The following is a 12,848-nucleotide window of genomic DNA, read 5'->3' on the forward strand; positions in this document are numbered from 1 at the left end:
CAAAAGAATAAGGAAACTCTGAGTAACGACTTATAGCATCTTTATCATTTTGAATTATATATATACATGTATATATATATATATATATATATATATATATATATATATATATATGTGTGTGTGTGTGTGTGTGTGTGTGTGTGTGTGTGTGTGTGTGTGTAAGCAATCTCTGAATCCATCGTTATATGGTGGCAAAATGTTGTTACTATATGTGAGAAGTTAATCCAATTGGTATCACATAGTCCAGTAATGGAGTGCGAAAAGAATTACGTCCTTAGTACGTTTTGGGGACTCATTTTGTTTTATGTTAGTCATGACTTGTTTATGATGAATAAACTAATATGTCTTAGTTCTCTGATTCCTTAGCTTTCTGGTAAACCCTTTAATCCATTTATTGGTGTTTTATTATATATTTGTTTTAATGAGTAAGCATATTTGAACTTAATGAGGGCGTTTTACAAGTGTGGCTACAAACTGATAATGTGGGAGCTTTGCACGAAAATGTAATAATAATTGCATCTAATAAGACCTGGTAAGAATTCTTCACGTCTCATCATAATATATTTACATCTATATTTATATTTACATCTCGTTGAAGTACTCATACAGCGGACAAGGATATCGAGTCGTCAACTATAACGTACCATTTTTTTTCTTTTTCTTTCAGAACGATAATTTCTCCAGATATATCTTATCAACGATGGGTAAGGCGATATCATTGTACAAAGACAGACCGCCGTCTGTACTTTACCGTTACCGAATCGGAGATTGAAAATGATACAGTAAGCTTTGTAACAAACTCTGGTGATTAAAATACATTCCGTAGATCTTATACGTTCAAATGTGATCATCATTTCTTTTGAAATGCTCTCAGCGGGACATGGAATGAAAGACAGTCGCAAACCTTTGTTCGCATTATAACGTTCGCATCGTGTTACGTCCTCTGATAGAACTAGACTAGACATTAAGATTAAATGCGAAGGACTGCAATTTTAGCATGATAATGCTCGATTTTTTTAGCGCTCGTAATTCGGGAAAACGTATTTCAGGTTAATGAACATGCGGTTTCAGCTTGGGAACAACCACTTGCAGGGAGGGGGTGTGTGAAAATGCAAAACTTAACAATTTATTGTGATGGAAAGAAATAAGAACGGAGAATAAAATGCTATTTTTGGGGAGAACGAAGACTATGTGAATCTCAAAAAACATCCCAAATCATAAGATTTCGATCGTAAATTGATTTATTGTAGTCACGTGATCTGAAGGGTAGGAATCTCTGCTTGAACTTGTTCAATTAACTCAATTCTAATAATGTACTTTTTTAGTAGGACATATAAAAGAAGAAATTCGAAAACACCTTTCATCAAATTTCAGGTATAAAAGTCAACATATTACATTCATCAATATTTAGACGGTTTGCTCATATAACTTACAGAATACAGCCATTCAAAGTATAAAGTAGAAACCGCAGGAATTGGATTAGTAGCAGCTACTTTTTTTTTCTGAAAACACAAGGTTCCAGTAAAACAAATAAAGCGCCAAGATCTAAGAATTCCGAGAAAACAGAACGTAGCGTTCTCATTGCATGGTCGCGTTAAAATGAAATGGATGGGTACAAATGGAATATTGTATAGTTATACATAAAGGCAATCTGACTGTAAAATGCGGATGTTTGAACGGAACCTTTTTATCTTTTGTGTTTTTGATGATACGAGTTATATTTCACCTACCGGCAAATGTCATCGAATAAGTGCCTTATGCTTTCTTTAAAATCTTAGAATAGCTTGCGGGTATGATCTGATATATATAGAATGTTCATTTGTAAAAGTGGTCTCGTAAAGGAGATTTTATATTTTAACATAACATCTGTTAATTATACATATGAATGGTGTGATTGTGTTTTATGTGTAGATAGTGTACAAAGCCGTATAATGTATTCAATCGAGATGTAAGAATCGATCGCTCTAATTCTGAATATTGAACAGTTTGAAGTTAAATCTCAAACTAATGTACTGTCGTGGGTTTTAGTGAGTAGGGGAAAGTGTACAACCTGCAGACGTGCTTAAGTACCATTTAGCAGCAGAGAGAAAGTCGAAGAGTTCAACTTAAGTGCGATCGTATCGTATCGTATCGCAATGTTTTGAACAGATGGTCGGCTATTTTCTTTAAAGTGAACGGTGGAAAAGACCCAAACACCTGTGTTCAAATAAATGACTCATTTACTTCACAATTCTCTTGAACTCATTATGGGGTTTAAACATGACGGTTAACAACATGTCATTATTGTGAGCTGTGACTCACAGAGGTTAACATAGGCCTCAATACGAACACGCAAAAGTTATTTGCAGTCGTGATATAGGTACACGTGAGTTACACTCGGCAAGATGCGTGATCATTCAGAACACCTTAACATCATTGATATGCTGATCACGTCTGAGTAAATTCGAACATAAGCTACGAAGTCGCTTTAAACTAGATTCCAAAATGGTAACATTTCTACTAATTAAAAACATGTTTATAATTCTACCTATTCACCCAAAAACTGGAAGTTGCGTTTGGAGAGAACATGTCCAATTAAAAGTGTTTTCACTGTTAATTCTTACAGCATTATAGAGAGAAATAGACTTTTTGGGGAACAATCTCTGCATAACAGCAAATCTATTGAAATCTGTCATGCATTCCCAGGGATACGTGTTTCTGTAATATGAGAATAATACGCTTACTACTTGCTTGAACTCGTCAATGAAGTGACGTCATTGAGGAAACGACAGGGTTGAGAGTCTGCAGAGATAGGTACAATATTAAGTAATGTACTATACGACTGGGTGAACTCTGTCCCTGACTGTATATGTACATGTAGCAACGCCCAAACAATATCGTAATTGCTATATAGATATGGTTCGTTCCCCCTTCTCGTTTCAACATATTTGTGTCTCCAAGGCTAACTAACATTAAATCTCAAAGTTTACGCTGTAAGCTTATAAGCACTTTATATGCTGCAAGCTTATAAGCAGTTTACTATGCAGTTTGGCTAGAGCTGCAAATAGTCACTGACCACATGTGCATACTATCGAGAGGTGATATGTGGTTTTAATTGAATCTGAAGATATCCTTCACCATGTTTAGAGGAATGATCATGAGGAGCAGAGATGAAATTTCAAATTCAAACAAAGCCACCCACACAGCAATTGCCATCATTCATGTGTTAATCAATCACAGAATTCTGCCCAATAATAAGTTAGTATTAGATTTATTGTGGGAATGTCCATATATGGCAAATTTGTTATATCCGCTCGCTACTTCACAAACTGTTTGCGTCATTCTAACTGTCGGGTTACTCATTTGCATGAAAAACCTTTCATGATTTCTCAGCCTTTAGCCTAATGTACATTCGCAAGGATAACTTAAACAATGAAATGTGTCAGATGAAAAACTTACCTTACACTGTATAGGATTTCACCTGCAGGTTCGATCCTAAAGAAGACATTATCTTTTGTGACGTAATGAAAATGTGCACTTTTCACATTTACAAAAAATAAATCTGGCACCCAGAAACGATCTCGTACATTGTCCGTGACAACGAGTGATTCCGTTCCGTTAAATGAAAGACGCGGGTCTACCCAGTGTTGACGAAAGTACATAGTTACAACATAGTCCTGTGAAAAAAGAAAAAAGAAAAAAACAACTTAATTATCTTTGAAGTACAGATTAATGTGGTTTGACGCACGTTGTGTACGCTTTAGAAATGACAGTAGTAAGCATTTGACGTTATATTATTCACTGTAAACAATTTGTAAACTTGGAAATGACACCAACATTTATATCAAAATTAGAATCCAAAATGACCACCAGACGATACTTTAACAATTCTATGGGGAAATAACGGATTCTCGATTTAATATATATATATATATATATATATATATATATATATATATATATATATATATAGGAAGTCAGTGGTAAGATTTGTCCGTAGTACAGTGCTCGATACGTCTGCACGCATATATATATATATATATATATATATATATATATATATATATATATATATATATAACTCGGTGAGTATCAATCTGCTAAGACAGTGCTCTATACCGCAGTGGCAGAGCGCAATAGTTTTGGTAGTACTGTAACAACTTTTAGTAGTTCCAGTACTACCAAAACTATATATATATATATTTATATAAGACGATGAAATCAAGTGTAACTATTTGAAGAGAAACAGGAAATAGCTTTTATATGCGAATATTTAGTAATTTGTTGAGAATTTTCGGGAAACCGAACGCAATCCCCAGGTACATTGTACCTCATGCGTTGCAAACATTATTGGAGTTGTGTAATAAAGACAAGTATCTAAATTATCGTAGTGAGATGTCGATTTGAGAAAACCGTTTACAGTCTATTTAATTAGGCCTTACAGGAAACTCTTATGTATCAGACACAAATTGGGTATATAATGACGCCAATCCAGACATGGCAACTCATAACAAATGAAATTCAAATAGGAGGAAAGTGTAATAATGTCACCATTAAAATATCTTTGTTTGTGTATGCAACATGTGACTAGGTCTTAGGTGTTGGGCCCTGTGGAAGACTAGCTTTTAGCTAACCAGGTTATCTGTATGATTTTTAACCCTCTTAAAATAAAGTTTAAATAAAATAAAATAAAATAAAGGTGTTATACCCACATATTAGTATAGCAGATAACATTACGTGTGTGACACCATACAGCTTTGGTGATATTCGTCAAAATTGAATAAGTATTGACTAGATGGAATCCAATTCAATGTTCCAAAAATTCCTGAAATACGCATTTCACACAGTATTACAAGTGTTGCTTCTTGTTTTTTCCCTCTTAAAAATTTGATCAATTGAAAATCTCAAATGTCTTTATCTTCACTCCTGTTTACCTAAGACAAAAACATCCCTGCTGCTCAAATGACAAACAATAAATAGTTTCAGCTCTACAAATGATAGCTTGTCATTAGTCTTCATATGAATGAAAAGCACGTTCAAAAATCGACTTGCTCAAATCTCCAGGCTTTTTACATAATTTATTTGAATAAAATATCTTTTATTTAAAAACAAGTGTGTTCTTTTGTGTGAAATAATGAGACTGGGTGAGTGATTGCGAAAAGAAAATCAAGCGAACGCAAACAGCCCTTAGGAGACTACTTGTAACTGGATAAAATGAGAAAGTTAACATGTTAACATTAAATAAAAGTGAATGATTTTTAAAAAAAAAAAAACATTTCAAGAATATGAGACATTAAAAGAGTCTCTCAAGGGACTAGTTGAAGATAATCAACGTAAAGTGTAAAATCCATTCGTAAAATGTATGTAGGTGAACAATCTCATCAAAATTATGAAACCTCCATCCTTCTGTCTCCTAACCAGTAATCTTTTCCTAACTACGTTTGTGAAAATTGAATTGAATTGGATGAAAACGAGAATATGAAAATTGTCAAGATTAAATTCTTACACGAGCTTTCAATATATTGATTTTATTTACGTGTCTAATCAACATTTACTATGTGTTCAATGTTCGATGAATAATATTCGACGGTTTCAAAGTTTATTTAATGGATATAAGACCTCGAGCAATAGAATCTATATATTCTGCACTCAGGACATATTATGATTGGAATTTTATGAATTCGCTTGATATGTTCTGAAATATCATAATAATAAATACGAGTCGAGATGAAAAGCTTATATGAAGGAAAATGAAATGGGTTATAAAATGTTTTACTTTATTCATATTGGACATTGCCCTTGCGTAGACAGGCTGTAAACGTTTCTACAGCCTTGGTTACAATTTGACTATCAGATTGAGCCGCAAGTGGCAATTTAATATATGGTTATTTTTCAGTCGTGTAGATTCGCTTTGCAAAATAAATGAATCGCAATCAGTGCTATTCATTTACTCCCACCTCACTACACCGCCAATAAATTCGTTACCAACTTATCTAGCAGGTAATTGGCCCACGGGAAATGAGAGTCTGTCTAATGGCTCTAGAGTTCATTTGAACGTCTCTTTATTTGAAACCAATTTACATGCGAATCGATTTTTATAGAATGTGTATTCTAAAAATCATAGTTTCTCATGACGCTTAAATCAATCTTCGAAATAGTCAACTAGTCGTTGCAAAATAGTCTTTGCTTGAAGAGCGAGAGACAGAAGCAGAGCGAGAAATGGAGGGAGAAAAATGGTGAGAAACAGACATATGAAGACAGATACAGAGACAGCCAGACGACAGACAGACAGACAGACAGACAGACAGTAGTCTTTACACATCACATGTATGGTAGCTGCAACCAATCTGTGATCGACAGAATTGCTGTACTTACCATCGTAGTTTCTTTGATAGAATCAAAACTTGTGATAAACATATCTACAGACACGTGAACAGGAGAACCTGAAAATATAAAGATGTAACACATACGCTTCATATAATATATTTAGATAACATAATATAATCAAGATTATATTATTCTAATAATTGGTGATATTCAAATACAAACAACAAATAGATAAAATGATGGACTGACAGAAGTTTAGATTAATTAATCAATTAATTAATTAACTGAGTGAGTGAGTGAGTGAGTGAGTGAGTGAGTGAGTGAGTGAGTGGGAAGTATACAATGAAGATATATCAATACAAAACAACCAAGAATTAGGTCACATAAATGTGTGCATCGATACGTCTTCGATTGATTGGTTATTGACATGGATAAGTCAGGTTTGGGTGATGGATGACAAGTTGGTTTGTTGGTTGGTTGGATGAACTGACAGCCAAATATGACACACATTAGATAGCCTAGACTAAAAACAGACGAGTCACTCATCTACTTCATTGAGTTCTGTGTTTGGCATTACTATAATATACAAACCGGGAAAAAAGAACTCCGGTGCGTTTACTTGCTTGTGGTAAGCAGATATGAGACACGGTTCATGCAAAAATATGTAATTAGCACAAGTATCCTATCAAAGCATAAACACCACAGGACCCCGGATTCCACGACTCTCTTTACTGATAGAACACTACACATTATAACATTAAGTATGACTGTTAATGTCAGTTTACCGAAGTATCTTCTGTTCATACACTTATGGTACTAAGGGAACTTGGTAAAATTTTCATCAGCCAATGGTTAAAGGTGAGGCTGCTAATACGTTTTATGCTAACGCCATTGAGGATTGGGACTTATCTATCATCATCAGTAAAACAGATATTATTTAAATAACTTTATAAAATTGGTTAAAGCATATCTGTGCAGTATACTAATGGATACTGAAAACAGCGAGTTTATTCGTTATTATGTACTCCACGTTTTCCCCATTTCTTTTATTCTTTCTCATTCCATGTAGTTAAACACCTTTGCTAATCCTGCCACTACCTTGAATCACTGTATGGACTCCACCGGAAAGAAGTCCAGTTTTTATTTGTATATCTGTACTGTCGATCTTGTTGTTTTACTGAAATAAACTAACTAAATAACTAACATTATAACCCCAACAGATAAAAACAAACTGATAGGAACATACATCAAACGAACCCCTGTTGTATTTGTATCATTTGTTATCACCAAAAACTTGTCTTTGCTTTATTAAAGTCTTTCATATATTCACTTCATTCAAGCAAAGAACACTGGTGGGTTTTTTTCGTGGGGTGTATATTTGTTAAATATGTAGAATGTAACTGTAGCAGTCATTCAATGTAACCTACCTTTGGAATTCGGCCGTATTCGTCTATCATAGTTCTCCATTAGCGTGTCTATTAGTACACTCTGTTCCTCACTTGCATTAGCAGGTCTGAAAGATTAAGAAAAACACACAATGAAACAAATGTGACTGCAATTTAGCATTTATATATTTGACGAGCTATTGATATTTTTCATAATTTAAACACTTCCCATATAGTTAAATTATTCATTTAAATTTTATCCGTAATTAATCAAATGCATATCATATAAGATATACAAATATCAAATGTATTATAATAAATGGCAATCTAATCAAGCACATTGTAAGATCGTCCGTTCATATCCTCAAAGGTCGGTTCGTATAATCAGTAACAACAAGATTTAACACATTCGTGTAAGTATAACATAAATAAATACATTTTTTTTAAATCACTTGGGAGAAACAACAGTAGTATCAAGAACAACAACAACAACAACAACAACAACAACACTAACAACAACAGCAGCAACAACAGCAACAGCAACATCACCATCGTCATCAAAACAGGTTAGTTTGTTAAAAGTGGATGGCATTTTCCCATATCACGTCAAAATGATTGAAAAGTATATGGAATTGTGCAAAATGGGGACCAGCATGCAGCACAAGAAAATCAGTACAGCGGCCTTGAATGTTATTCTACATTGTGTATGTGTGGGAAAATGTCAGTCGAGAAATGTCCTTCATGAGTAAAGAAGAGCGAGACGGCGTGACAATGCGTAAACAACAAAATGTTCCTTGTTACTAGCTTCTCAGCGCTAGTATATATGCTGCTCCCTTTCCTATGATCTTTCTAAAAAAAAAAAATCCGGAAATTTTCAAGGCTTCAATTTTCGAGACAAGATATTTCCGACAACTGGAGGAGCATTTGATAAAATATTCAAGTATGGCTTGCAGCTTTTCGAAGTAGGAGTTCTACATTTCCAATACACGCTGATGATGTTTCACTGTCAGAAATATACAAATCAAAAGAAATATTTTACATGAAACTGCCGTTACATGACACAAACACTTAATATTTAATACCTAAGTGTGATTTGATATATCATAAAAACAGGTATATCTACATATTCAATTTTTTATAATTCAAAATATTTGAAATATTTATTTCGCTTCGGCGTCTAAAATGACACAGACTCGGTGTAGTCGTTTCATGAATACCTTTTTTCAATATATAGATGCATACGTGAAAGGTGTTATTTGATAGTAATACGACACACGTACATATGTTTTGAGATGAACAGATTTTAAGCTTGCGTAAACTTTCAACTGCCACTGTAAGTTTTACCTTTTTTACATAAAAAGCTGTCCATGTTAATACAATGGATTATATTAATAACACGAGATGATTGCCAAGCTTAAGTTTTTGAAATTCAGACATGTATTCATAATGTATAAAATATACCATGATAATGCCATGTGCAAATATCTTCGATGTGAAAATCTACATTAAAACCTGTCGTTGTAAATGTCTAACCTGCAGACGAACCAATATCACTACTACATTATCATATAATTATAACACACAGTGTAAACATAAAACTTAAAAGCGCAACTACATATGGACGGTTGGATAAAGTATCCTACGGGGAAAGAACTCAGACTGGCATCAAATTACACGACATACAGGTATTCAACACTACAACAATTTGAGTTGTAATGAACAATGTCAAAATGTAATTACTGATTTCTACCTTGAGCGATTTTAATCAACGAATGGAGTTAAAATCCTATAGAGGTTGTAATATCCACACTGTAACTGACTGATTGAAGTACGATTGACAGTCCCTATGTATTGAAATACAGTAAATTCCAACCGTGGTTCGATTTCTTGAGCACGAACGATTCTTTTCAAGGTATGTTGGAATCTATCAAATGGCGGAGACATTTCAAATAAGGTATATATGTGTATATATGCATGTGTATGTGAAAGTCTTTAGTAGCACCGTATAGAAATAGCCTTAACAGAATGCAATTATTTCTCGCAATATATGACAAAATTGACAGCATCCGAGATTAATAGAATTTTGAACGCATAGTTTTAATGTAACAGTAAAAATTTAGAAAGATAGAGAAAGCGGATGCTATGCGAGTTTTCTATTCTTTGAAGTCGGATATATTGAGTTTTATTTCTCTAATCAATACTCGTTCCACAGACTAAAAACAAAGACAAAGAACATAACCTGTTTGATGAATAGAAATAGAGAATACAGAATTTAAATTCATATACCCGTTCAATGAATATATCTGTAGGTATGAAGCATAACGGAGTTTCTTTTCAATACATTTTACCTTGATATCTTGAGCAAAACTTTTCAAAAATATATGGTTGCATAAAATTAAATGTATTGGTTCAGTTCATGAACTGCATCAGTGAAAACCACAAATATATTTCCCTGACAAATTGATGTGAGGATTTTTAACAGGTAATGATTTGTTGAGTATTTTGTAATGTTGTACATTCAGTTCAATGCTACCTTTAGTAGTATCCAGGTTACCATAAAAGCAGCTATTATAGTTTGTTAGTTAGTGTTCTGACACATTTAGCAGGATATTTAAGATATCAGGTTACGTGAAATATTTGCATAGTTATGAGTCTTGGTGTTTTGTATATGAGGGAAACTTGCACATGGTTGTGACAATTGTCTAGTAAAGTTGCAATGCTGTAGGTTGTATGTAACCATCTATCGATACTTATTAGCTGCCAAATGGACAATTCTGTTGTAAGACCCGCAGATATGTTCAAAACACGGACTAATATAATTGACAACTGCTACACTGCAATTGATTTATATCAACAATCCATATGATGACGACATTGGGTATTATGGCAAATATGTAATACTTGATGAGTCTTGGGGCATTTTTCTTTGATCGGGATGTATCTTGGCTCATAACAGCCAAAGGGGCTTCCTTATCAATGTATGTTTCTTCAGTCTTATTGTACCATACTTTTAGTTTGCAACGACAGAAATTCGTACATTTGGATTTCAGCTGAAGAGAAAACACCATTGTAATCAAAATTTAGTATTGTCGACAGCGGAGGTGTTAATTTATATAGAGACGGATTCGTAGCCTTTAGCATTTCCTACCTTTTATTGTACAAAACACATAAAATCCAAAAAACATCAATATACAAATCCCATCTCAGCTACTTATATCGAACATTCCAGTAAATATTTGATAAGACGAGCAAATACAACGTATGAAGTGTATATGTATATGTTCAGTGGGAATAGTAAATACCAGTGAATGCAACTGTGTAGCAGTGAATTCAACTATGTGCCGCCGAGGATAAAAAAAACTAATCTTGTTTAGTTCTGCCATAAAAGTAACAATCTCAACGCACAGTAATAAACTTTTTTCCACTTCATTATGCCTTGAAGTATTTCAACACATGTCAACAACTGTACACGTTCTACTGAAATTAATGATAGAAAGTTTTACGTTTGAATCGAAGGTATTTGTTTCGATTTGTAACGCAACAGGGTTCTGTTTTTGGATTATTTTCAATTACCCAGTTGACCCATTTGATCCTAAATGACCACTTTATAATGGCTAGAAATTATACGTTATCAATAACAGCATCACATATAAAGATGTCTTATCTAGCAATTGCTGATCATAATTTAACTTTGGTGATAAGAATGACCCCGAGTAATGATACAGATAATAAGAGCAGCAATTGGGGAATTTCAAGGTGGAAAGCAAATTAGTAATATAACCCTACATCAATAGATTCTAAAACGAATAAAACAGAAGATTCAACGAAAGCGCTCGCTAGTGATGAACATTATACAATCATTATCGTAAAATGGTAGATAACCTGGAACTTATCATGACATACCTGGTATGTTTATGTTTTTAAAACGTTAATTCGTTCCCTCGTAGGTCACATTATCCAATAAAGTTTTCTTAACTACCCACAAAAGGTAATTTCCTGATGTCTGATGTCCTTAGAGATATCTATGAGATAAAGACACATACTAATCTCCCACACACCGATTTGTAATTATTTTCTTATCTTTAATATCTACTAAACCCCCGACTCCTTACGTCCAATCCAAAACTGTTAGTAAACTTGGCAAGCATTAAAATACAAACTTCTGTCATTAGAACGACACGTCATTATTTCTTCCATTGTATTCTTGGAGATAACAGACATAGTAAGATAACCCTCCAATATAGATTTGGTTCTTTTATTTCTTTAAGCAATATTAGTTTAAATGAGATGAGATCACCAATGTTATTAAGCAAACATCTAAAATTATTAAAGTTACATTAGACAGATGAAATACATAGAAAATAAGTCAAATGCAGATACTGCGATGGCAAGGATACTCAACCATGAAAACATACCCTGTCCATTTTCGAAAAATGAATTCTGTATTCTTCCGTTAAGCACATGTTAACCACAACTGTGCACCCCTCTATATGTACAAATATGATAATAGTTCTTAGGATAGATCCAAACATAAAATACCGTAAATTCGACGAGAGTTCTAGGGCAAAACGGCTGTCAGAAAATTGTTTAATTGTATCAGGCTTGTTTAGTATTAAATAATGAACGCGTGTAGGATTCTTTGCATGATAATATGTCCATGTCCCTGATTTGATTGAAAATGTAGTTCATTAAAACGTAACCTCAAAAAACCTATCGATTGATCTAACTTGACAAAATGAAATACTGTGATTCTTGAAATATGCTAATTGCTTGAAGGTTAAAAAGGACAAATACAGATTAAATACAGATGCACAGATTAAATAAATATGATTATGTACATCTACTTATAAGTTCAATTTGGAACTAATATGCTCAGTTAATTTTGTTTAATCTTATACTTATCACATATATCTGTGTTTTGTTTTGTTTTGTAAGATTAAGGAAGGAGCACTTAATAAATAGAAGTTTTTGCTTGACCAACCAATATCGTTCTACGTACTTTGCACAACACAACATACTAAAACTTATTTCGTCCATTATTGTGTTTGACACTGCCTGGGAGATATGGCTCTTATAGTCTTTGTATTATTATAGCCTGCTACGTATACTCGCTTAGTGCTTTCATACTTATTACATTTCCCAGCCTACCGCGCGAGT

The 12,848-nt window shown here is 33.6% G+C and overlaps 1 protein-coding gene across 2 annotated transcripts in view; it reads right to left on the minus strand.

Moving 5' to 3' along the window:
- LOC144444724 (glycine receptor subunit alpha-4-like) overlaps positions 1-12,848 on the minus strand; it is an 83,765-nt gene that overhangs the window by 8,760 nt on the left and 62,157 nt on the right. For both annotated transcript variants that reach the window (XM_078134251.1, XM_078134252.1), the window contains exons 2-4: positions 7,734-7,819; positions 6,355-6,422; positions 3,439-3,656 (exon numbers count right to left, since the gene is read on the minus strand). In XM_078134251.1, coding sequence (XP_077990377.1) covers positions 3,439-3,656; positions 6,355-6,422; positions 7,734-7,819 — 372 coding nt within the window. The remainder of the gene's footprint in view (positions 1-3,438; positions 3,657-6,354; positions 6,423-7,733; positions 7,820-12,848) is intronic.

The sequence above is a fragment of the Glandiceps talaboti genome, chromosome 13 (genome assembly GCF_964340395.1).
Source record: "Glandiceps talaboti chromosome 13, keGlaTala1.1, whole genome shotgun sequence".
Lineage (NCBI taxonomy): Eukaryota > Metazoa > Hemichordata > Enteropneusta > Spengelidae > Glandiceps > Glandiceps talaboti.